The 25797-nt window shown below is 38.9% G+C and overlaps 1 protein-coding gene across 2 annotated transcripts in view; it reads left to right on the plus strand.

Annotated features, from left to right (window-relative positions):
- The window catches only part of FNIP1 (folliculin interacting protein 1), a 121402-nt gene that overhangs the window by 72709 nt on the left and 22896 nt on the right, over window positions 1-25797 (plus strand). Inside the window, exons 7-13 of one of the 2 annotated variants that reach the window (XM_062189218.1) lie at window positions 3013-3096; window positions 4367-4438; window positions 6174-6309; window positions 8042-8243; window positions 11998-12083; window positions 23971-24117; window positions 25205-25374. In XM_062189218.1, the coding sequence (XP_062045202.1) occupies window positions 3013-3096; window positions 4367-4438; window positions 6174-6309; window positions 8042-8243; window positions 11998-12083; window positions 23971-24117; window positions 25205-25374 (897 nt within the window). The remainder of the gene's footprint in view (window positions 1-3012; window positions 3097-4366; window positions 4439-6173; window positions 6310-8041; window positions 8244-11997; window positions 12084-23970; window positions 24118-25204; window positions 25375-25797) is intronic. The other variant, XM_062189216.1, reaches the window with a different exon arrangement.

A 25797-nucleotide genomic window follows, 5' to 3' on the forward strand; every position in this document is an offset into this window, starting at 1 on the left:
CAGGAGCCAGATGCTTCCTCCTGGTCTCCCAGGCAGGTGCAGGGCCCAAGCTCTTGGGCCATCCTCTACTGCACTCCTGGGCCACAGCAGAGAGCTGGACTGGAAGAGGAGCAACCGGGGCAGAATCCAGCGCCCCGACCGGGACTAGAACTCGGGGTGCCAGCGCTGCAGGTGGAGGACTAGCCAAGTGAGCCGCAGTGCCGGCCATGATAAAGTTTTAGTTTCTGAATTAGGCATGGTAAGGGATTAACAACAATAGGTAATAATGAACAGCATAGAGTATACTGTAATAAAAGTTCTGTGAATGTGGCTGCCTCTCTCAAAATAGCTTATTGTACTGTACTTGCCCTGCTTGTTGATCATGGGTAATGGAAACCTTTGAAGTAGATAATGGGGGGCTGCTGTAATTAACATTCAATACTGTTGTAGGGTAATAAAAAATAGTATGAGCTTCATTAAACAAAAAGTTTTCCTGTGGCCTAGATTAGCAGTTTCACTAGGGATAGTAGAAGGCAGAACTGAGAAGAGACTCAGGTTAATCTTTTTTCAAAGATGCAAGCAGTTTGCAAACTTTTTGGTTTCAGAACCCCTTTCTACACTTTGAAATTATTAAAGACTGCAGACAACTTTGCTTATGTGGGTTATAATTATTTATGTATACATATTGTACAAGCTGAACATCCCTAATCCAAACATTTCAAATCCAAAATACTCCAAAATCCAAAATTTTGTTATCTTTGACATGACACCATGGGTGGAAAAATTGAACATTATAAAATATTGTTTTATGTACAAGAGCATTAGAAGAATTATTGCATAAAATTATGTTTATGCTATGTGTATAAGGTTAGGGTTAGATGTAAAAGGAATTGACAATAATTTAACATGGAGATTGTGTTTGGACTTGGATACCATCTTCAAGGTGTCTCATGTGCATAACACATATTCTAGACAACCTGCATCCCATATTGGAGTGACTGGGTTCGATGTGAATTAGAAATTAAAACTGGGGGCCGGCATTATGGCATAGCAGGTTAAGCCTCCACCTGCTATGCCAGATTCCCATATGGGTGCTGGTTCAAGTCCTGCCTGTTTCACTTCTGATTCAGCTCTCTGCTGATGTGTCTGGAAAAGCAGCGGAAGATGGCCCAAGTCCTTGGACCCCTTCATCTGTATGGGACACTTGGAAGAAGCTCTGGGTTCCTGGCTTTGGCCTGGCTCAGCCCTGGCCATTGCAGCTGTTTGGGGAGTGAACCTGTGGATGCAAAATGCGAGATTCTCTCTCTTTCTCTCTCTCTCTCTGTCTTTAGTTCTGCCTTTTAAATAAATTTTTAAAAAGTCTTAAAAAAAAACCCTGAAAAAAAATTTAAAAGGGTTTATTTGGTAATTTAAAAAAAAAATACCCCTTATAACCCTTTTCATGTTAATATAAGTAATGTATTTTGTGAAATAATTTTTTCAAGGCAAATAAAACTTAGAAGAGTAACATTTTTTTCAAGTCTCTTTAATATTTGGCTTCATAGAAGACATTTGGATTCTCATATTTGCTCCAACATTCAATCTTTTTCAATATGTTGTTTTGGTTGAAATGTGTCAAGAAAATGCTGCCACAGATATATGGTTGGAAAATGAGGGCCTCACAGACCTGAAAGAAATCTTACGAATTGCCAGAGATCCTGAATTGTCAGATTAGCTGTTTGGGAGAAAGAGGAGAATTGACTATGTTTAAATGTTGATGAGAAAGGGAAGTTACAAGGAAGGTGAGATTAAAGGTAGATGTGATAATTGGTAGAGGGAAGGTTTTTTTTTTTTTTTTTTTTTTTTTTTAATTAAGAAGAATGAGGAGTTGGGATCCTATGGTATAATTAGGCTTGGAAGAGAAGGAGGTACTTCAGAAGTTAAGTCACTAACTCATCGTTAGTCCTGAATAACACTACCTGTTACTGCTTGGCTAAGGAAGGAGGCCAGCATGAGTGAGAATTTAAGTTTAGAGGGAAGGTGATAGGAAAAGGAAGGTTCTCAGCTGGTGAATTCTGTGTGTACCATGTATGCATGTGCATACTCTAGGAAACAAAGTTGTATGCTGGAAACAAGTGGGCAGGGAAAGAATTTAAGGAAGTGGCTAAGTTTTGAATTAACTAGAGGGAAAGTAAGCTTAGGGAGAAATCAAGAAAGAGTTGCTCATTGAGACATGGAAAGACTGTGGCAACTGCACTATAGTTATGTAAATTATTACAAAAAGATAATATCTAATTGCAGTTTGAAAAAAAAAAATTGTACCCTTTTAAACCAGAAGGCTCCCTATTCTCTTTTAGGTATGCCTCCTACATGGTTATTTAAACTCAATTGATTAAACATGACTAACAGGTAACCTGGTTGCTTGCTTCCAGGCCGTAATGCCATTTTTGGGTCTTCAGACTGCTTTTATCTTCTGTTGGTCAAGTGTGTGACAGCCACTTCTCCTGGATGCCAGGGAGTTTGACCCTGATGGGCTGTGCTGACATTCCTGCTTCTGTTCCTTTGTAGCTTATCACTAGCTTAGAAAAAATTGTCTTTATACTTATTTGTCAATAAGATTCTTTTTATGTATTTGCTCCCTGTTATATGCTGTATGCCAAGTGCATAGGTGGTTTTCTCCTTGCTGTAATTTTAGAAAATACTGTAATCTTAAAACTGACTTTTAAAAATAAGTTTATTTGGCAAATGCAAAATTATATAGACAGGTTACTGTGCTTTTTTTGAATCTTTTATAGCATTGAACAATAATTTTACCTCATATAGTAGAAGCTTATTTCTGTTGTATACAGATTTGTTGATAAATAGACATGAAATTGTTATTTGACATATACTGTAACCAAAAGGGAACTATCTGTTTCAAAAAGGGAAGCCATCCTGAATTACTCAAGTTTCCATCCATATCTGTTGGTCTGTTCTTTTGCTCTCTTTTTCCTGACACAGTGTGGCTTCTCTAACAGCCCTCTTTCCTGTGTATTTTACGTTTTTGCCATGTAGGTCTTTCACAGTTCTGCAGCCCCAGGCGGGCATTCTCTGAGCAGGGTCCGCTCCGCCTGATCAGGAGCGCCTCTTTCTTTGCAGGTTTGCCATGTGCTGTGTGGGTAGACTAGCTGGTGTGCCCCAGCGGCTAGAATCTGTAGTTCAGCTGTGGAAACAAGAGAGTATATAAGTGCAGTAAGGGAGGCTTTGGTAAAAAACCATTGCTTGGGAAGTATAAAACTTACTTTTTTTTCCTACTTAATATGTTATTAAAGTTTCCAGAAACTGAGATATCAGTGAAATTAAATGTTTATGAAATTCCAGTTTGTCATGTCTCAGATGATTTTAACTTTAGAATCTTAAACCAAAATTTAATATGAATATTATTTCTTAAAATACCATGTGGAGTTTTTAATGTGACACTGTCTTGTTTCCATGGCTTGAGTAGCTTTTGTACCATATTTCACCAGTTGGAGAAATACCCTATTATTATTGTAAAATTTCTGATCTACACTATTCCATAAGAGCAATTTTTCTTGGAGCTAAGATTTAGATGAACAAGCACCATTATAATGCTCAATGAAAAGGCATATATATTTGTTTATATCATTGCCTTGAATGTAGAGTAGGTCGTTCTGCTTGTAAATACAGTTTTCTGATGGTACTCCATGGTTTTACACATTTCACATATAAATATTAGCATTGTAACATTCTGGTAGAAATTAGCAGAATATAAATAAATTTACTTGTAATTTTTCTGTTTGGTATCTATGTTGCCCTTCTCATTTTGATTAATGTTTACTTATAAATATTAGATATGAACAACACCTTTATTTTAGAAAATATAAATAAGTAAAAGATATTAGCAATTTTGTTATCTAGAAATACCTTTAATTTTTAATTAAGATCATAGTATTCAAACATGTCTCAAACTTCATTTAAAAAATTTTTACATTTATTATATTTCTGTCTAAAAATTGATACAAGCAGAGTCAGACAAATGAATCATGTACCCATTTCTTAGACCCAGCAGCCATCATTCATGCTGTTCTAAAGCTAGTGTTTTTCAAAATGTTAAATGATATTGTAAATATTATTTTGAATATGATTCTCAAATACAAATTTTGGTCACCCTTTTCATCTTTAGCTATTGTGTCATAGATTATTTTTGTACTATATGTGAACTCTTCAGATATCTCTCAAAGCTTGTTCAACTGAGTAATAGCTCTTGGTGTTGGGTTGGTGTCATGCTGTTGAAAAAAAAAAAGGAATGCATTCAGATGAGCATGATTTGATTTGATGTTTTATAAAGGAGCAATGTCACTTGAATAGCAGTATATTTTATAACTTTCAGTTCTGTCTTGATTCACAGTTCACAGCAACCCCATGGACATGCCTGGAAGAGAGCTGAATGAGGACAGAGACAGTGGCATAGCACGCTCTGGTAATACCAGATTCATGAGTTAATATTTTTTTAATAAGTTCACTGTTAACTGGTTTCAATTCTATTAATCCTGCTTTCATTATCTAATTGTATGTATATAATTTGTTCATATCGTTAATAGCCTTACAAGAGAATTGCAGAAAGAGTAAAGGAAAGTCTCTTAAATTTAATATTTTTCATGTTTACTATTAAGTGTGCCTGATGGAATATGGCCAGGATGAATATATGGTGGCTTAGAATTAACCACTACTAGAGAAAAAGTTTTGTTCAGGAGGCTATTTAGAAATCATAGAAGAAAAGACACATTTGCTTCTATCTGCTTGCTAGTGATTAGGGTTTAAACTGTCAGATTGTCTTTTGTCCAGAACAGCTTAGATATTTTGAACCAGTGCTATACATATTTCTTGCAAATACAGACTTTTCTAAAATTTGTGTGTCTAATAAACATTTGTTGAAACATGCTGAAGATGAAAATAAAAAACAGTAGAGCCCAGATTCTGCCCTTAAGGAAGGCAAAAGCAGAGTCTACTGGGAGAGGAGATGGGAAAATCATCAAAGTTCATTGTGTGGTGTGTTCCGTGATTACACCTGGGCAAAGAGTTTTAGAGAAAGGGCACCTAATTTAGCCTGGTAAGTTGAAAATGAAAAATATTGCCAAACTAAAATACGCCTGAATAGCACATGTTATCTTCTCTAGGTCCTGCTTGGGGGGAGTTATGGGAGGATCTCTAATCTTAGTAAAAAATAAAGTGTTATAGTACTCCCTACCCCAAGGCAAGAGACAGGTCTTCTGGAGTGTGGAGAAAGATTTTGCAAAGGGAGTAATCCCTACACCTGGGAATTTAGCAATTCTAATTTGAACTACTGGAATTTGTGTGTCACCTTTGAATGCTCCTGAGAGCATCTTCTCATTTTGGGAGTTAAGTAGTGATAAGCTTGACTCCCTAGGCATACATAATCTGGGAGTACTTGTACATAACCTCTCTGAATGAATGTAGCTCAAGTGTAGTTCTTGTTCTTAAAATTCATCTGCTTTATTGAGTTTGAATAGCATCAAATTCCCTATAATTTAAGGACTAAAACAATTTGGCTAAGTTAGGGGGTGGTCTGGTGTATAAAGAAATAATACCTTGTTGAACAGTAGCATTTTCTTCTGGGTAAAGTGGAATTCTCTTAGAGTGGAATCTCTTAGAGTCTCTGGCCAGTACACTGTTAACATGTGATTTATCTCCTCTGAAACCTTGCTCTGAGAATGAGATGTTTTTCACTATTAAAAAATTATTTATTTATTTAAACAGAGGAAGCAGGAAGCAGAAAAAGCATGTATGTGCACTCCCCTGAGAGAGAGAGTGGGCGTGCTCCTGCACTGCTGTGTGCTGGTTGACTCCCTAGTTGCCCCCATCCGCCAGGGCTGGGCCAGGAACTCAGTCTGGATCTCTCACACGGGAGGCAGGAACTGAATTGCTGGAGCCATCACTGCTGCCTCCCAGATTCTCCATTAGCAGGAAGCTGGAGTCAGGAGCCAGAGCCCAGCTGTTTAATCCAAATACACCTTTGTGGGACAGCAGGCATCTTCACTACTAGGTCAACCACCTCGACCTAATGTATTTTTTAATGGAAATTTTAGAGACTCCTGGTGCAAATGAAAATTTCAGTCACTTTCTTCTTTAACTTGTTAAAAACAAAGTTGCCAGTTATCAACTTACACATTATGCTTGTTTTTCTGACTTAACAGCATCTCTCAGCAGCTTGCTTATCACTCCATTTCCCTCTCCAAACTCCTCCCTTACCCGGAGTTGTGCTAGCAGCTACCAGCGACGTTGGCGCCGCAGCCAAACAACAAGTTTGGAAAATGGGGTATTTCCTAGATGGTAAGTTGGAATGTAAACAGGTTTGAATAGTTCCTTAAATCCAATTTTAACGTGATTTTTTAGAGCCTGAACTTGTAATTTGTGCATTTAAAGTCTGGAACTAAAAACTTACAAAACTTACTAAATTTTCTTAGTGTTGTAAGTTGTACAAATAATTTACCATTTTATTCATTTTTAGTTGCATGGAGTATTGGCATTAAAGAACCTCCGTTGTTGTATATGGTTCTGACTCCAGAACTTTTTCATCTTACCAAACTGAAATTCTGTACCCATTTCACTCCCTGTTCCTTTTTCCCTTCCCCTTTATACTACTCTTCTGTCTCTCTGAATTTGACCACTATAAGTGCTTCATATAAGTACGGTTTTCCCATAATGTCTTCAAGACTCTTCCATCTTGTTGCATGTGTCAGAAATTCATTAATTTTTTTTTACCAATGAACAACATTCCTTTGGATGCACTTACCACATTTTGTTTATCCATTCATATGTTGATGGACATTCAGACATTCATCTATTGATGGACATTCCATCTTTTGGCTATTGTGAATACTGCTGCTGTGAGTAGGAGTATATAGATCTCTGTTAGACTACCTGTGCTCAGTTCTTTGGGGTACATACTCAGAAGCCAAATTGCTGGATCATGCAATAATTCCATTTTTTTTTTTTGAGGAGTTTCACTGCTTTCCGTGGTGTCTGCACCATCTCATATCCCCCCCAGCACAGTATAAGGGTTCCAGTTTGTCCACATTGTCACTAATATCTGTTACTCTCTTCTCTTTTTTTAAGAAAAATTAATATTATATACCTATGTATACCTATACTAATTGCCATGAAGGGTTTTTTTTTTTTTTTTATTGTGGTTTTCATTTCTATTTTCCTAATGATTAGTGATGTTGAACATCTCTTCAGGTGTTTATTGGACATTTATATATCTTCTTAGATAAATGTTTCAGTTCTTTGTCCAGTTTTTATTTGAGTTTGCTTGTTTTTGTTGTTGAGTTGTGAGAGTTCTTACATATTTTGGACATTAACTCCTTGTCATATATATTGTTTTCAAATAGCATCTCCCATTCCATGGATTGCCTTTGCCTTGTTGATAATGTCTTTTTATGCATAACATTTTAAATTTTTATGTAGTCTAATTTATGTACTTTTTTTGCCTGTACCTTTTATATTATATTCAAAACATTTCCAAGTTCAATATCATGAAGCTTTTACCCTTTGTGTTCTTCTAGGAATTTTATGTTTAGCTTCTTGATCCATGCAGTGCATGTTTTGATATTTCAGTTTTCTAGTTTTGCAAATTAATGTTTTTTAGAAACATCTTATTTTCTCTTTTACTCACTCCCTCTATTCCTTCTCCTGATTTAATTCTTAGAATCAAAAGGAAAGACAAGAAGATCCTAGGACAATGAAGAGATTTTATCAGAGTCATTTTATAAATCTAGGAATTTATAGGCTTTGGAATTGAGTCTGAGTTGGGACTATCTGCTTCTTTAGCAACTTTTAATTTGGTGAAACTCTTTGCACTCTGTTTAGTAAACTTTTCTGTGAAAAATGTGAGCATGGAAGAATAGCTAATGATTTCTCAGAAAAATAAATATAGTTGATATGAAATATTAGATGTATTTCATAAAACAGCAACAGACTTTAGCTTGTTTACATTTAATTAGCAAGAAGATTGAATCGTTAATTAATTTCATTTTTTAACATGAAAAAATTTATCTTTAAGGTCTATAGAAGAAAGTTTTAATCTGTCAGATGAAAGCTGTGGCCCCAACCCAGGAATTGTGAGGAAAAAGAAAATTGCAATTGGTGTAATCTTTTCACTATCCAAAGATGAAGATGAAAATAACAAATTTAATGAATTCTTTTTTTCACATTTTCCTCTGTTTGAGAGCCACATGAACAAATTAAAGAGTGCAATAGAACAGGTAAGCATAATTATTTACATCTTAAAATTATTTTTATCTTTTCTTTGCATTTTATTCTTCTGATTAAGCATTATGCTTATTAATTTGACAGGAAGCTTAATAGGCAATGTGTGAATGCTCTACAAAGTGCTGTTTAAGGTGCAAATGTATTCAACCCTTTTTAAGGAGTTTGCTGCCTAATAAAAGATTTAAGGCATTGATTTATTCAATCAAAAAATGAATATATAAGACACTGCAAAGTAGCAAGCCCTATTCTAGCATCTGAAGAGAATTTGTCAAAAAAACAACACTTCTGACATCATGGGACAGCAGATCAACAAATGTCCATCTGTTATTTTAGATATTAATAAATGCTATAGAGAAAAACAAAATGGAAAGGTATAAAAGGGATCTTCGGAGAGTTCATGGAAAATGGAATTAAAAGTTTATTGTTGGCCGGCGCCGTGGCTCACTAGGCTAATCCTCCACCTGCAGCACTGGCACACCGGGTTCTAGTCCTGGTCGGGGCGCCGGACTCTATCCCGGTTGCCCCTCTTCCAGTCCAGCTCTCAGCTGTGGCCCGGGAGTACAGTGGAGGATGACCCAAGTGCTTGGGCCCTGCACCCGCGTGGGAGACCAGGAGAAGCACCTGGCTCCTGGCTTCGGATCAGTGCGGTGTGCTGGCCGCAGCGGCCATTGGAGGGTGAACCAACAGAAAAGGAAGACCTTTCTCTCGGTCTCTCTCTCTCACTAACTCTGCCTGTCAAAAAAAAAAGAAAAAGAAAGTTTATTGTTGATGCAAAAAATTTTGAAACCCATGCATTTTTTAAATAATACATATTTTCAGTGAATTTTCTGAAGTTACTTTGTATTCCACCAGCATTAAGCATGATCCTAATAAATAACACACAAAACTCTCTAGTGGGTTCCCACTAGAGAAAGAGAATAGTTGAGGTTGACTCTTAAGATTTTTCACCTGAGTAGTTAGGATGGACTTATCTGTACTAAAATGTGTAAGACTATAGATGGAAAAGGTTTGATGGAAGAATATCAGAAGTTATGGAGCATTTCAGCACTTAGAGTTTCAGGAAATGAGAAGGAACCCGCAGAGGAGATGGAAAAGGATTTGAGGAAAAATGAGAATTTTGGGAGGCAACCAAGTGAAGAGAGCAATTTAGTAACTCAAAAGTGATTAAGGATTATCTATTTGGCTGTGAGAAGAAACAATGTTATTTACATTGAATCTGATAAAAAACAAGGATGTCATTATCAGGTTTTTTTTTTTTTTTTTCCCTTTTCTTTCTTTTTTTTTTTTTTTTTTTTTTGGACAGGCAGAGTAGATAGTGAGAGAGACAGAGAGAAAGGTCTTCCTTTTTGCCATTGGTTCACCCTCCAAAGGCTTCTGCGGCCGACGCATCTCGCTGATCCGAAGCCAGGAGCCAGGTGCTTCTCCTGGTCTCCCATGCGGGTGCAGGGTCCAGGGACTTGGGCCGTAGCAGAGAGCTGGCCTGGAAGAGGGGCAACCGGGATAGAATCCAGTGCCCCGAGCGGGACTAGAACCCAGTGTGCCGGCGCCACAAGGCAGAGGATTAGCCTGTTAAGCCACGACGCCGGCCTTTTTTTCTTTTCTTTTAAAAAATATTTATTTATTTTGAGAGAGTTACAAACAGAGAGGGAGAGACACAGAGAAAGATCCTCCTTCTGCTCGTTCACGCCCCAAATGGCAACAACCGCTGTAGTTGGGCTGATCTGAAACCAGGAGCCAAGAGCTTCTTCTGGGTCTCCCATGCAGGTGCAGAGGCCTATGCATTTGAGCCATCCTCCACTGCTTTCCCAGGCTGTAAGCAGAGAGCTGAATAGGAAGAGGAGCAGCCAACGTAACCCTAACCGGTACCCATATGGAATGTTGGCGCCCCAGGCGGAGGCTTACCCTACAGTGTCACAGCGCTGGCCCCGTTATCAGTTTTTTTTTTTTTTTTTTTTTAACTTTAAAGATGAGTAAAGGCATTTTCTTAAGACTTCAGTTACATATTCTTTAGTTGGCTGCTGTCCCTTTCTGTCATGTGTTGTTGACAAAGTCATCATTTAGTATTTATTATAGCTAAGCTGACATTTTGGATATTTGAAGAAGAATTGAAAGCTTTATAAAAACTTGAAATGGGCCCCAAAAGATTTATTAAAGATAACTTTTTAACTGTTCTCATGTTTTAGTACTTTGACCATTCTGTAACCTAAAGTGTACACTGTTAATATTTAAAGCTGTTTTGATATTTGTTCAAATTTAGTATTCCATTTTTTACTAAGGCTGAAAGATAAAACTGAATGAATACTTTGCATAAATGGAATTATTTATGAAAGTGCTATAGTAGTCAGTGTTAAAATTTAGATGCACTGGACTGTCCAAAGAAGTTATCTAAAAGGATCCTTTTATTTATTTATTTATTTTAATCTGTGGATTTTTGTCTCTAAGCATTGTGGCATTTACTTTGATGTCAGCCTCTTAATAGTTTGGAAAAACTAAATTTCACTTTTATCATGTGCAGTTTGTTTTCTGGCCTCTAGTAGTCTAACTTTCAATTAAATATCTATGTTTTAAAAATATTTTAAAGTTTATAACTGCATGAAGAATTTAGAATTAAATTCTCTTGGAAAAAATCATAACTTTACATTGTAAAGTTCTTTTAGGCTTTTGTATCCCAAACCAGTTCTGCCTATTTGTCTAGATCAAGGCTTTTAATGTTAGTCGAATATTTTTTTAAGAAAGAAAATATTACTAATCACTTGAGGTATTTTTCGGTGGAATATTTATATTACAGATTTTAAAATTTTTTATTTTCACTTCATTTGAAAGAGATGGAGACAGAGAAACAAGACAGAAAACCTCCATGTACTTCCCAATGCCCACAACAGCCTGAGCTGGGCCAGGCTGATACTCAGTGCTAAATAGTCAATCTGGGTCTTCCAGGTGGTATCAGAAACCCAAATTTTTGAGCCATCATATTCCTGCCTTGCAGGATGCACAGTTGCAGGAAGCTGAATTGGAAGCAGAGGAGCCAGTACTTGAACTAGGCACTCCAATATGAGATGGAGGCATCCTAAGCAGTGGCTTAACCAGTGCCTCAGACACCCTCCCTGTATTCTAGATTTTTAATAAAACAGTTAACCAAAGCATTGTCTGTGGAATACAAGAATAAATCAATGCATTATTGTTACTGAGTTATAATTTTGCCTTGTTTTGTTTCTGGAAAAAGTAGTTTCTTGTAACTTAGAAACTGTCAAGTTCAGTTTGTGTGTTGTCATTCTGTAGCTCAGCAGTTAAATAAAAAATTCTGAGGCTGGCACTGTGGTGTAGTTGATTAAGCAGTCTCTTAAAACACCAGCAGCTGCTCCATTTCTGATTCTGGCTCCCTGGTAATGTGCCTGGGAAAGCAGTTGGAAGGAGCCCTGCCATCCACATTACAGACTTGGGTGGAGTTCCTAGCACTTGGCTCAATTGTGGTCATTTGGGGAGTGAACCAGCAAATGGAAAATGTTTCCCTCTCTCTGTTTCTCCCTGTCTCTATCACTTTACCTTTCAAATAAATAGTCTTTAAAAAATTAACATTTGAATCACCCAAGAAAGCCATTATAAATATGTATATATACCATCTTTATTTGTTTCCAGAAAAGAATGTTGCTACAGTGTGTATAAGTATGCTATGTTTTCTTTCATTTATTTTCTCATGTTTTGCTTACCACTGGTATAAAAATTAATTTTTTAATGATTATTTTCAAGGCTATGAAAATGAGTCGCAGATCAGCTGATGCAAGTCAGAGGAGTTTGGCATATAATCGAATAGTTGATGCCCTAAATGAATTCAGGTACGTATTCCCCAGCTTTCCGTAATGTTGAGTTGTTTCACAATGTGTTACAGGAAGATTTGTTTTTCTGTTCTGCAGTTTATTCTAGTAAAATTTAATTTCTTTAAATTTTTCTGTTTCATGGTCAAATAAGAGTATAAATCATGAGTTCTTTGGTTCCTATGTTACTGAATCTCAAATGTGCTTGGGGTTTAAGCATATTTGAGAGCTATACTGGTATGGTTTTCTGTATTGAAAAAGTTGAAGAGAACCTTGTTCCAGCAGAAACATGCTTTTTTGTCTCTTGGGCTTCTAAGTTTTTTTAGCCAGTGACAGTAATCAGATGTTTTTATATCCATAGAAGTAAGAAACATGTTGATAGTCCAACTATCTCTGTTGCATTATCCTTTCTCTAGATGTGACACAGTTTTCTGACCTAAAATATGTAAATTTAACTTAATGATAAACTGATAGAGATTATTGTAAGGATAAAATAAGATAGTTACATAAGATACTAATCAGAATGTTTCTCCTCAGTGGTGCCAGTGTTTTCTGTGTCAGGTACAACTTAAAGTAGAGCTGCTTGACACAGTGACTTTAGTCACTCACATCGTACCTTCACAGTTTTGCCAAATCTGTATATTATCTGTGCCATTTTAATTTAAAGTTTCTGTTTAAATTGACCCGCTTTTGTACTTAAATAAATTTATTTCAAATGAAACTTTATTACCATGGATGAGGAATCAGTATTCTTTGCTGTAATGAGCTAGCTATAAAAATAGGATCATGATAACTAAAATTTAAAATATATATCTGGGGGCTGGCGCTGTGGCGCAGTGGGTTAACACCCTGGCCTGAAGCGCTGGCATCCCATTTGGGCGCCGGTTTGAGACCCAGCCACTCCACTTCCAATCCAGCTCTCTTCTATGGCCTGGGAAAGCAGTGGGAGATGGCTGAAGTCCTTGGGCCCCTGCACCCACGTGGGAGACCCGGAAGAAGCTCCTAGCTCCTGGCTTCTGATGGGCATAGCTCCAGCCGTTGTGGACATCTGGGGAGTGAACCAGCAGATGGAAGACCTCTATCTCTCTCTCTCTGCCTCTCCTCTCTCTGTGTAACTCTGACTTTTGAATAAATAAATAAATCTTTAAAAAAAAAAAGTATGTCTACTACCAAAGATTTATTGTCATTAGCAGTGCATATACTTCACTTTTAGAAAAGGTGTGTATGTTTCATCTATAACTGTGTATGTACTCTTTTATTGAGGTAAGGATCTTCTGGACTAAAATGAGAGGTTATTTTAGCTTGTGATCATGTAGGATTGTATGCTGAAATTGTAGGGATTCAAATATAATTTGTAGGGTTTTGTTTCTTTGTTGTAAAAATTTGCTTACTTATTTGAAAGGCAGGATTACAGAGCCAGGAGCTTCATCCAAGTCTCCCAGGTGGCTGGGACTCAAGTGCCTGGGTCATCATCTGCTGCTTCCCCAGGCATACTAGCAAGGAACTAGATGGGAAGTGGAACAGCTAGGACTTAGATTGGCATATGGGACTCCATTTTTGCAAGTGGCAGCTTAAACCACTGTACCACTGCAGTATACTTTTTAAAAAGATTTATTTGTTTGTTTATTTATTTGAAAGGCTGAGTGACACAGAGGGAGAGATGGGGTGTAGGGTGGTCTTTCCATCCTCTGGATCAGTCCTACAAATGGCCACAATAGCCAGGGCTGGGCCAGACTGAAGCCAGGTGCCAGAAACTCCATACGGGTCTCCCATGTGGATTCAGGGGTCCTTGGACAACCTTCTGTTGTTTTCCTGGCTGCTATAGCAGGGAGCTGGACTAGAAATGGAGCAGCTGGACTTGAACCCACACGCTTATGTGGCAGCTTAACCACTGCACTATGCTAGCCCCCACAATATACATTTTTATGTCATCTTAAGTCTTCTTTTAAATAATCCTATACTGCTTTATATGTGTGAACATACCTTATAACAGAATATCTTCAATTCCTGCCTCACATCTCTTATAACATTGCAGTCATTTATTTCATTTTTCCATTAGTTATAATTATTCAATATTTTATCATTTTTAAAACTAGTTTTCTATCAGGTAGGTCAACTAAGGGTAAGGAAAATAAAAGTACTTCGTTTTACATATATCTCTTTCTGACATTCTTCCTTTCAGAATTTATGTAGAACTGTCCCTTTTGAATAATAAGTTTGCTGGATACAGAACTATAAGTTGATATTTTTTCTCAGCGCTCTAAATATTTTCCTCCATTGTCTTTTTCCTTGTGTGATTTCAGACATGAACTGTTGTGTAATTTTTATTCTTACGTATGGTAAGATTTTTATTCTCTTTGGCTTCAGTCAAGATTTTCTCTTTGTCTTTGGCTTTCTTTGAATATGACATATGTAGTTGTACATTCTTTGGTATTTTTCCTGCTTGGTATTCTGTGAGCTTCCTCGTTCTATGGTTTGTTGTTTATTTTTCAAATTCTCAGCTATTTTTCATGTTTCTTCTGTTTCCTTCTTTCTGCAGTCGGTATCCCCATTATAGGTACTCTGCGTTAACGCTTTTAGTAATTGTCCCACAGTTCCTGGCTGTTTGGTTTCATCCTTTATTTCTTGGCCTTTCAGTGTGGGAAGATTTTATTGACATACCTTCCAGCTTACTGAGTCTTTCCTTGGTGGTGTCCAGTCTACTAATGAGCTCATCAGAAGCATTCCTCATTTCTTTGTATTATTTTTTATTTATATCCTTTCCTTTTGGTTCTTTCTCAGCATTTTGATTTCCTCTGCTGTGTTGCTCATCTGGTCTTGCTTTAGATACTAGAGCCATTGACATAATAATCATGCTTTCTTTGTCTCTTCCTATTGTTTTTTGTTATCTTTTAGTTGACTTGTAATTTTTTGTTGAAAACTGAATATATCAAAAAATAGGAACTAAGTTTAGTAACTTTTTTTAAAGGATTTACTTATTTATTTGAAACTCAGAGTTACACAGAGAGAGGAGAGGCAGAGAGAAAGAGAGAGAGAGGTCTTCCATCTGCTGGTTCACTCCCCAGATGGCCGCAGCGGCCAGAGCTGTGCCGATCTGAAGGAGCCAGGAGCTTCTTCCAGGTCTCCCACGTGGGTACAAGGGCCCAAGAACTTGGGCCATCTTCTACTGCTTTCCCGGGCCATGGCAGAGAGCTGGACAGGAAGTGGAACAGCCAGGTCTCAAACTGGCGCCCATGTAGGATGCTGGAGCTTCAGGCCAGCTACAGCACCGGCCCCAGTAACTTTTTTTTTAAGATTTACTTTATTTATTTTAAAGGTAGTCTGTCAGAGATCTTCTATCTACAAATTCACTCCCCAAATAGCCTCAATAACTTGTTCTTAGCCATGCGAAAGCCAGGAGCCTGGAACTTTATTGGGGTCTCCAGGATGGGTGGGAGGGGCCCAAGTACTTGGACCATCTTTCTATGCTTTCCCAGATAAATTAGCAGGGAGCTGGATCTGAAGCATAGCAGCCAGCACTTCAATATAGGATGTTAGTATCTCAAGCAGCAGCTTCAATTGCTGCATCATGACACCAGCCCCGCTAGCTCCCTGGTAATGTGCCTGGGAAAGCAGTGGAAGGTGGCTCAAATGCTTCGGTCCCTGCCTCCTATGTGGGAGATCTGGATGAAGTTACAGGCTACAGGCTTTGGCCTGAACCAGCCCCGGCCATTGAAGCATTTGGGTGAATTAATTAGGGGATGGAAGATTTCTCTCTCTCTAACTCTGCTATTAAAATAAATAAATCTTTTTTGAAAAATGAATCTGTTTAGGAGCTTGACTTATGTTAATATTTGCTGTAGTTGGGGTATCAAAAGATTAATTATTACATAGTTTCTGTTTTTGGGGTTTTTTTCTCTCTCCTTTCCTCTTTGGGTTTTCTAACACCTGTTTTGTAAATAGATTCTATGTCTGATAGCTCTTGCCATTGTAATCCATTGTTGTTATACTGGAGTCATGTATGTATATAGTATTCAGATGTGGGAGTGAGGATGGGGGAGTGTTGTATTTTATGTCTCAGATGTCTTTGAGCCTGAATCCCGGGCCATTACCTTCAGAAGCATTTTTTGGCATTTTTTGTTTATCCCCATAGGTGAGCCAGGAAGGCATGGGGAATTGGAGTTGTCTAATTGCTACCCTCAGGTCCGATAAGGAATAATTTTCCTGTGAGGGAAGGAAATCTCTTGTGTTTCAAAGATTGCTGTTGGGCATATTGCCAAATTGTTGATTTTTCTGCTCTTCTGCTCACTTTATCACACACACAAAGGGATGTTTCTCTAATTTTCATGTCAAGTTGTTTTGCAGCCCTGCTTAGGGATGTAGAGTCAGCATGTGAGAGGAGTTATGTATTTATGAACAATTTGCAACTCTTGAGAAAGTCTGAGTATGTAAAGGTAGAACTTTCACGTTGTATTGAAGCCAAGGTGTGTTACACCTAATATGGTAAGGTGAAATATTTACTAACTGGGTGCAATGGTTATTTATCTATTCTGATGGTTTATGACAGTGTTATGCTACAGCAGTACATGTGCCATTTGCTTAGTTTGAAAATTGAGCTTAACTAATTCAAGTGTTTCTATTTCTCTCTCTCTCTCTCTCTCTCTCTCTCTCTCTCACACACACACACACACACACATTCTAGGATGGTTTCTTTGTCAGAAACCTATGAATGTAAGTAGTTGAGAAGTATGAAACATTATAAACTGTACATTTTCTAAACAGCATACAGTTTGCTTGAAAATTTAACCAAAAATTTTTATGGATTTTGTTTGTCCTAAAGCAGACACTGTGCCTCCAATGTAAAAGAAATGCACAATGAATTATCATTATTATTTTTTAAATTAATTTGTTTGGTCAACCTTGCACTCATTATTATAAATGTATGTTTTTAACAATTCTTTTTGCTTATTTGTGAAAAAGAATCCTTTTGCCCTTGCACTTGAAGCTGTTAGTAACACTGTTGGATTGACAGTTTGTTTTCAGCAGTTACAAACTTTGTGACAAAAGGTCAAGAGTCTCTGCTTGGGCTCTGAGGAAATACTATCATCATAGATTCCACTGAACTTAGCACAGTAGCAAATGCTGCCCTAATACTCTTTCCTAAAAGAATACTGATCTTGCTGTTTCTTATATAAACAATCTTTTTTCCCCTTAATTTAAAATGGCAAAGAGTAAGGCCGGCGCCGTAGCTCAACAGGCTAATCCTCTGCCTTGCAGCGCCGGTTCACCGGGTTCTAGTCCCGGTCGGGGCGCCGGATTCTGTCCCAGTTGCCCCTCTTCCAGTCCAGCTCTCTGCTGTGGCCCAGGAAGGCAGTGGAGGATGGCCCAAGTGCCTGGGCCCTGTACCCCATGGGGAGAACAGGAAAAGCACCTAGCTCCTGCCATCGGATCAGCACGGTGTGCCGGCTGTGGCGGCCATTGGAGGGTGAACCAACGGAAAAGGAAGACCTTTCTCTCTGTCTCTCACTGTCCACTCTGCCTGTCAAAAAAAAAAAAAAAAAAAAAAAGGCAAAGAGTGACAGGCAGACTGAGAGGGAGAGAGAGGTGGGGGTAGAGTGAGAGAGAAAGAATGAGAATCTTTCTGTCTGCTGGTTCACTACCCACGTACCCAGAACAGTCAGGGCTGGACCAGGCTGAAGCTAGGACATAGTAACTCCATCCAGGTCTCCCATGTAGGTGACAGGGACCCAAGTACCTAGCCATTATCTGCTGCTTTCCCAGGGCACTAGCAGGAAGCTGGATGGGAAAAGGAGGATCCAGGACTTCAACTGGTACACTGACAGAGGATAGCAGTGTTGCAAGTGGCAGCTTAACCCACTGTTCCACAACACTGGCCCCTAAACGTCCTTCTTGATTTTTTTTTTTTTAATTTTTAAAAGATTTATTTATTTATTTGAAGGAGTTACACAGAGAGAGGCAGAGAGGCAGAGAGAGTGAGAAGTCTTCCATCCAATGGTTCACTCCCCAAATGGCTGTAATGGCTGGAGCTTCGCTGATCCAAAGCCAGGAGCCAGGAGATGCTTCCAGGTCTCCCACGTGGGTGCAGGGGCCCAAGGCCTTGGGCCATCTTCTACTGCTTTCCCAGGCCATAGCAGAGAGCTGGATGGGAAGTGGAGCAGCTGGGACATAAACTAGCACCCATATGGGATTCTGGCGCTTCAGGTGGCGGCTTTACCCACTATGCCACAGCACCAGCCGCTGATTTTAAAAATTTTAATTAAGTATCTGTGAACCAGTTGTTTTGGTATTGAATAGTAGAAATGACCTAGACTTAGAATTTCAAGATTGCGTGGAGTTTGTTACATGTGAATTACAAAATCATTTAAAGTGCATGTCATGATTGTGTATCCTCCCTTTTGTATTAAATTTTTTTAAAATTTATTTATTTATTTGAAAGTCAGAGCTATACAAAGAGAGAAGGAGAGGCAGAGAGAGACAGAGACAGAGATAGAGAGAAAGGTCTTCTATCCGCTTGTTTACTCCCTAGTTGGCCACAACAGCTGGAGCTGTGCCAATCCGAAGCCAGGAGCCTCCCCAGGGTCCCCCACATGGGTTCAGGAGCCCAAAGACTTGGGCTATCCTCTACTGCTTTCCCAGGCCATAGCACAGAGCCGGATGGGAAGTGGGGCAGCCGGGACACGAACTAGCGCTCATATGGGATGCAGGCACTGCTTTACCCACTACAGCGCAGCGCCTGCCCCTGTATTAAATTTATTTTACATCAGTCACTTTGCAATTCTGAAAGGCCTTAAGGCAAGAATTTTTAAAATATTTTTAAAATACCCTGGAAATGCTTTATCAAATACAAATTATCATCATCTGTGATATTTTTATTTTAGAATTCACCGACTCATTATTTGTAACCCCAAAATGTAAATACAGTGCTTTTACAGTAGATAGCAAATATTCACAAAGTGGTAAAAAATTTTAGTCACCTGAAACAATCTGTTTCCAGATTAGGTCATACAAAGCAGACTGCTGCCTTGTTTCAGTTCTCTTACTGTAAACAAATGCCCTTTGGAGATTTATGTAGTACAAAGTTTGTAACACTTTTGTTCTTTCTGTTAGTGCTTTTGCTGTTACACATAGCATTTGGTCCGGTGGTTAAGATGTTGATTGGGACACCCGTGTCCCCCATCAGATTACCGTCTGGTTTCAGCATCCTGCGGTGTGGGTTCTAGCAGGCAGTGGTGATGGCTCATATACTTGAGTTTCTGCCACGCAGTGTGAGACAGGCATGGAGCTCCTGGCTCTGGCTTTAGTCATTTTGGATATTTGGGTCCTGAGCCAACAGACAGGAGCTCTTTGTCACTCTCTGCCCTGTTAAATAAGTAAATAAATTTTTAAAAATGCCCTTAAGTATACTGCTAAAATGCTATATGCAAGGCTATTATTATGTGCCTTACAGAAGAAAATACATGTGTCAGGTAAGCTTCATTCAGGCATGAGTAAATATAGTCTTTTTGGCCATGATCTCAGTATTACTGAATCAATATTATATATTAAATTGCAGTATCTTTAAATAAAATCCTACTTGAAAACAAGGCTATACATTAGTCGGTTAGTGAAAATATTTTGACCAGAAGCTCACAGAAACTTAATTAACTCCTAGGAGCAGTAGTTCATAGCAAATTTAGTGCCTGCATCATCTTTATAGAAATAACTGTTTCAAATAATGAAGCTAGATCATACACTTTTTAAAATTACCTATTTATTTGAAAGGCAGAAAGAGAAGGAATAATATATTCCATTTGCAGGTCCATTCCCAAATGCTTGAAACAGCCAGGGCTGGGCCAGGCAGAAACCAGGGTCGAGCAATTTTCAAGCTGCATCTCTCATGTGGGTGATAAGGACCCATCAACTTGAACCATCATCACTGCCTCTTGGGATGTGCTTAGTAGGAAACAGATCTTAAGTGGAAGCTGGATATAAACCCAGGCATTCTGATTTGGGATATGGGCATTGCAGCTAGCATCTTAACTGCTGCACAGAATGCCCATCCCCAAATTAAGGGATTATTAAAAAATAACAAATATGTAATTTTTAAAGAGTATGTTGTTATTTGAGACCAGATGATTCATAAATTTTGGACAGTTGAAAAGAAGAAGGAAATGATTTACACATGCACGGAAACCTGAAACCTAGAGAAGCAGGAAGCACATTTAGTTAGTGTTGCTGCCTGGCAATGATGAGGTCCTTAGACTTTTACTTAGCTTTTGTACATATCAGTAAATCATGTTCCCTGTTTCCTTCCAACTAAAGGGATATTTCATTCTTTGGGCATAGACTAGGAGAAATAAGGGAACAGATTACTGAACCTACTTACTATTGATGGAGAGGGCAGTCATTGGGGAAAGAAAGAGGAGTTGGCCTGCGCCACAGCTCAATAGGCTAATCCTCTGCCTACGGCGCTGGCACCCCGGGTTCTAGTCCTGGCCGGGGCGCCGGATTCTGTCCTGGTTGCCCCTCTTCCAGGCCAGCTCTCTGCTGTGGCCCAGGAGTACAGTGGAGGATGGCCCAAGTGCTTGGGCCCTGCACCCCATGGGAGACCAGGAGAAGCACCTGGCTCCTGCCTTCGGATCAGCACGGTGCGCCGGCCGCAGCGGCCATAGGAGGATGAACCAACGGCAAAGGAAGACCTTTCTCTGTCTCTCTCTCTCACTGTCCACTCTGCCTGTTAAAAAAAAAAGTGAGAGAGGAGTTTTAGAAGAAATCATTACTTCCACATCACATTGTCTTTTTTTTTTTTAATTTTTATTTTTTGACAGGCAGAGTGGACAGTGAGAGAGAGAGACAGAGAAAGGTCTTCCTTTACCGTTGGTTCACCCTCCAATGGCTGCTGCGGCTGGTGCACCACGCTGAACCAAAGCCAGGAGCCAGGTGCTTCTCCTGGTCTCCCATGCGGGTGCAGGGCCCAGGCACTTAGGCCATCCTCCACTGCCTTCCCGGGCCACAGCAGAGAGCTGGCCTGGAAGAGGGGCAACCAGGACAGAATCTGGCGCCCCGGCCAGGACTAGAACCCCAGGGTGCCGGCGCTGCAAGGTGGAGGATTAGCCTATTGAGCTGCGGGGCAGGCCTACTCCCACATTGTTAATGACAATCACCTAGAACCTGCATCAGGTTCTTGATTCCATCTTCTGGTCATCACTGGTAATGACTCCAGAAGTTGGGTCCTTGCCACCCGTGTCATACCTGAATTGTGTTTCAGACCCCATCACAGTTTTGGTACTATTTGGGGCATGAATCAGTACAGCTTTCTTTTTACTGTGTGTCTCAAGTAATTAGTTAAGATAAATTTGATAGGTAGATACGGAGTGTACTTAAAGTTTGACAGGGTATAATGAAAAATAAATTGATTTTGTATCTTTTCCCACATTCTTATTTTCCAGAAAATTTCCCCCGTATCTCTCTTTTCATGTTCAAACACACACACACACACCCTGTACATACACATACACACACACATATGGGAGAGGCAGAAAGAGAGACAGTGGCAGCTCCCATCCACTGGCTCACTCCCCATATGCCCACATTGGCCAGTACTGGGCTGGGCTGGAGCCAGGAACTTAATCCGAGCCTTCTGTGTGGGTGCAGAGAACAAACCACATAAGTCATAACCTCTGACTCCCAGGGTTTACAGAGGTGGGAAGCTAGAATTATGTAGAATCTCTAATTCTAATTTTCACTAATGGTTCATTGCCAGTTCCATTTGTTATAGCAGTTTATCTGTTTTCAAATGCTTTAGTGATGTTCATTTGAGGGCTTTGTGTTCTGTTTTTGATTCCATCTAGACATCCTTAATAAGCTTTAAAAATAAGCATTTCAAACATCCCTATGTTGTATTCTAGTCATTTCTTTCTTCACTGATTCTTATTTTAAAAAATTATTTTCACCTTATTTAACCTATGAACTCCCAAGTTTTCAATTCTGTGAATATTCCAAATGACAAACATTTATTTTAGAATTAACATAAGTGGTATAATTATTGCTCAGTTTAAATTTTTGTAGGTGTCCTGTATATAGGATAGTGACATATGGGCTAAAATATTTTTCATTCTTTAACTGCTTTTAAGTTATCAGCAATCCTTTTATGCCCTACCAATAACTTGTTAATGTAATCTGTATTTGTTACTTCAATTCATTGAAATATATGATGTTCATATTGGTTCAAGATTCAGTAGTAGTTGTATAGGCAAGTGACTTCTTTTCCTTTTCTGGATCCTTGGTGTTAGAGAACTGTGCTGAGGTAATTATTTTAATTTGTGGGGATATCAAAACTTTCTAGAGCTGTATCGACCAATATAATTGAACCATTAGGGACTATTTGATTTAATTATGCTTAAATAAAATGTAAGATTCAGTTCATCAGTCATGCTGGTCACTTTTTAAAAAAATTTGAGAAGCAGCAAGCTTTGGAGACACACACACACACACACACCCATACACACATACCTCTTTCATCTACTGGTTCACTCCCCAAATGCCTGTAATGGCGGGAGCTGGGCTGATCCAAAGCCTGGAGCCAGGAACTGAACCTGGGTCTCCCTCATGAGTGTCAGTAACCCAGTTACTTGAACCATCACCACTGCCTCCCAGAGTTTGCGTCAGCAGAAAGCTGAAGTCAGCAGCCAGAGCCAAATGGCAAACCCAAGTATTCCAATATGGGCATCTTACCCAGTGTCTGAATTGCTAGGCTAAAACCATAAAAGTTGTATTAGACAGCACTGTTTAAAAAGTAGAAAATGCATCACTCTTCTGTATTTTCTGCACGATTGACTAGTGTCACGCTTCCAGCTTTGTAGGATATGTTTAGTAAGAACTTATTGAATAGGTAATTGATATAAAAGGATTGATATAATTGATATAAAAGAACTGACATCTCAAATATATGCTTTGAAACCTTTAAGGGAGTACAGTTTACATTGGCAGCTGTCATCTAAATTAATCCATGAGACAGCCAGGGAAACACTATGAGAATTGTACAGTTATGTTCCCTTGCATTGATTTAAGGGAAAACTCCAGGTTGAAAGGGTCATCACTTATAGCATCCATGTGTAGTGTTCTCACCATATTTTATAACTTTACTTAAGAGTCTATATATAGGGGCCAGCGCTGTGGCATAGCAGGTAAAGCCACTGCCTGCAGTGCTGGCATCTCATATGGGTACCAGTTCGAGTCCCTGCTGCTCCTCTTCCATTGCTCTCTCCTGTAGCGTGGGAAAGCAGCAAAGGATGGCTCAGTTGTTTAGGCCCCTGCACCCATGTGGGAGACATGGAAGAAGCTCTTGGCTTTGGATCGGCTCAGCTCCAGCCATTGCAGCCATCTGGGGAGTGAACCAGCAGATGGAGGATCTGTCTCCCTCTCTGCTTCTGCCTCTCTGTAACTCTGCCTTTCAAATAAATAAATAAATCTTTTGAAAAAAAATGAGTCTATGCATAAGCAACAAATGATGCAGATAAACTGTTGTTTTGAGCGGGTGAATGAATAAGGTGTTACTCCATTTTTTATAGGTTACTGATCATTTGCACTGCATTTAAATATACACTTTACCTTAAAATGTAAAGCTAAAAGGCACTTTAGAAATTATCTAGTTCTATCCTTTCATCTTACAGGCAGAGGAAACCACTGTGTAACGGAGAAAATAATTTATTGCAGGGCATAGTCATTTTGAGGCAGAGCCAGCACCAGCACCAACATATTTTGAGTTCATGTACTGAACGTTATGCTGTTGACTAAAGGAAAGATTTGGTTCCTTGCCTCTTCTCAAAAGCTTTAAGAATCTAGATGTAAGGGCTAAGCTGACAACATAAATGATAAGAGGATGTAAATCTGGAAACCATAAATTTCATAATGTGTCTTTTCTCTCTAGAACAACAATTTGTAATCTTTACACAATGCCACGGATTGGAGAGCCTGTCTGGCTTACAATGATGTCGGGAACGCCAGAAAAGAACCAGCTTTGCCATCGTTTCATGAAGGAATTCACTTTTCTGATGGAAAATGCTTCTAAAAATCAGTATGACTTTAATTTATTTCTTTTTATCAAAATGAAGTATCTAAATTGTGATCAAACCTGAATGATAGTTTATGAATGAATGCCACAAAACTGTATGAATTAAAAACAGTAAAAATGTCTTTATTATGTATTACATTAAAATTCTTGACACCTTACAGTGTTATCTGAAGCTTCCTATTTTTGTGAATTGTATCCACTAACGATAGTTTTATTTCATAGAAAAGAAATAAAAAATGGGTAAGGAAGTCCTAGGATTCCAATGATAGAGTTTTAATGTGATATTTTAGCATGTTGTTTTACTTACTTATCAAGTCTTGGAAATCCAGATGAGTAATTCAGATGTTTTTATTCTCTGTGATAGTAGATAAAGTTTGCTTAATGCTTTCCTTCATTTTCCCATTCAGTAATTTGTAAATCAAAGACCCTGTGGATTGATTAACAAACTATGCAGATTAAAAACAGAAAAGAATCCATAGTTTTTCAAGTAGAACGTTATTTTTGTTTTAAAATTGTGATCTAAAACAGTTATTTTTTAAATTTTTAAATTTTTATTTATTTATTTTGACAGGTAGAGTTATAGACAATAAGAGAGAGAGAGACAGAGAGAAAGGTCTTCCTTCCGTTGGTTCACTCTCCAAATGGCCTCCACAGCCGGCACTGCGCCGGCCTGAAACCAGGAGCCAGGTGCTTCCTCCTGGTCTCACGTGGGTGCAGGAGCCCAAGCACCTGGGCCTTCCTCCACTGCACTCCCGGGCCACAGCAGAGAGCTGGACTGGAAGAGGAGCAAACGGGACTAGAACCCGGCACCCATATGGGATGCTGGTGCCGCAGTTGGAGGATTAGCTAAGTGAGCCACGGTACCAGGCCCTAAAATACTTATTCTATTTTAAAGATTTTCTTTAACTCCTGACAACAAAAAATTAATTAACTTTCATTTTCATCCTGGTAGAATATTTATCCATCTGTCTTTTCTCCCCCTTTTTTTGGGGGGGGCGGCATTTGGCCACTTGAAAATATGTACTCTCCTTGTTTAAACCTACAGTTTCATGAAGGCAGATTGGAATCTAACATTACATTTTGTTTTCAGATTCTTGCCAGCTCTCATTACTGCAGTTCTGACCAATCATCTTGCCTGGGTGCCAACAGTCATGCCAAATGGACAACCACCTATAAAAATATTTTTAGAGAAACATTCCTCTCAGAGTGTGGACATGTTGGCAAAGACTCATCCATATAACCCACTTTGGGCTCAACTGGGTATGTAGTCTGAACACCCTCATATATTACAGTTAAGCTTTTATGGAACTTTTTGGAATTATTCTGTGGCAAAAACAAAAATAAATAAAATGCTCACTGTTCCTTCCTCCATTCTATAACATCTCAACTTGTCTTTTTTTTTTTTTTTTTTAAGATGTATTTATTTATTTGAAAGGCAGAGTTACAGAGGCAGAGAAAGGGGGTGGGGGCTTCCATCCACTGGTTCACTCCCCAAATGGCTGCAATGGCCAGAGCTGGGCTGATCTGAAACCAGGAACCTAGAGCTTCTTCCATGTCTCCCGCACGGGTTCAGGGGCCCAAGGACTTGGGCCATCTTCTACTGCTTTTCCAGGCCATAGCAGGGAGCTGGATTGGAAGTGGAGCAGCTGAAACTTGAACCAGTGTCCATATGAGATACTGGCA

The sequence above is a fragment of the Lepus europaeus genome, chromosome 4 (assembly GCF_033115175.1).
Source record: "Lepus europaeus isolate LE1 chromosome 4, mLepTim1.pri, whole genome shotgun sequence".
NCBI classification, from domain to species: Eukaryota; Metazoa; Chordata; class Mammalia; order Lagomorpha; family Leporidae; genus Lepus; species Lepus europaeus.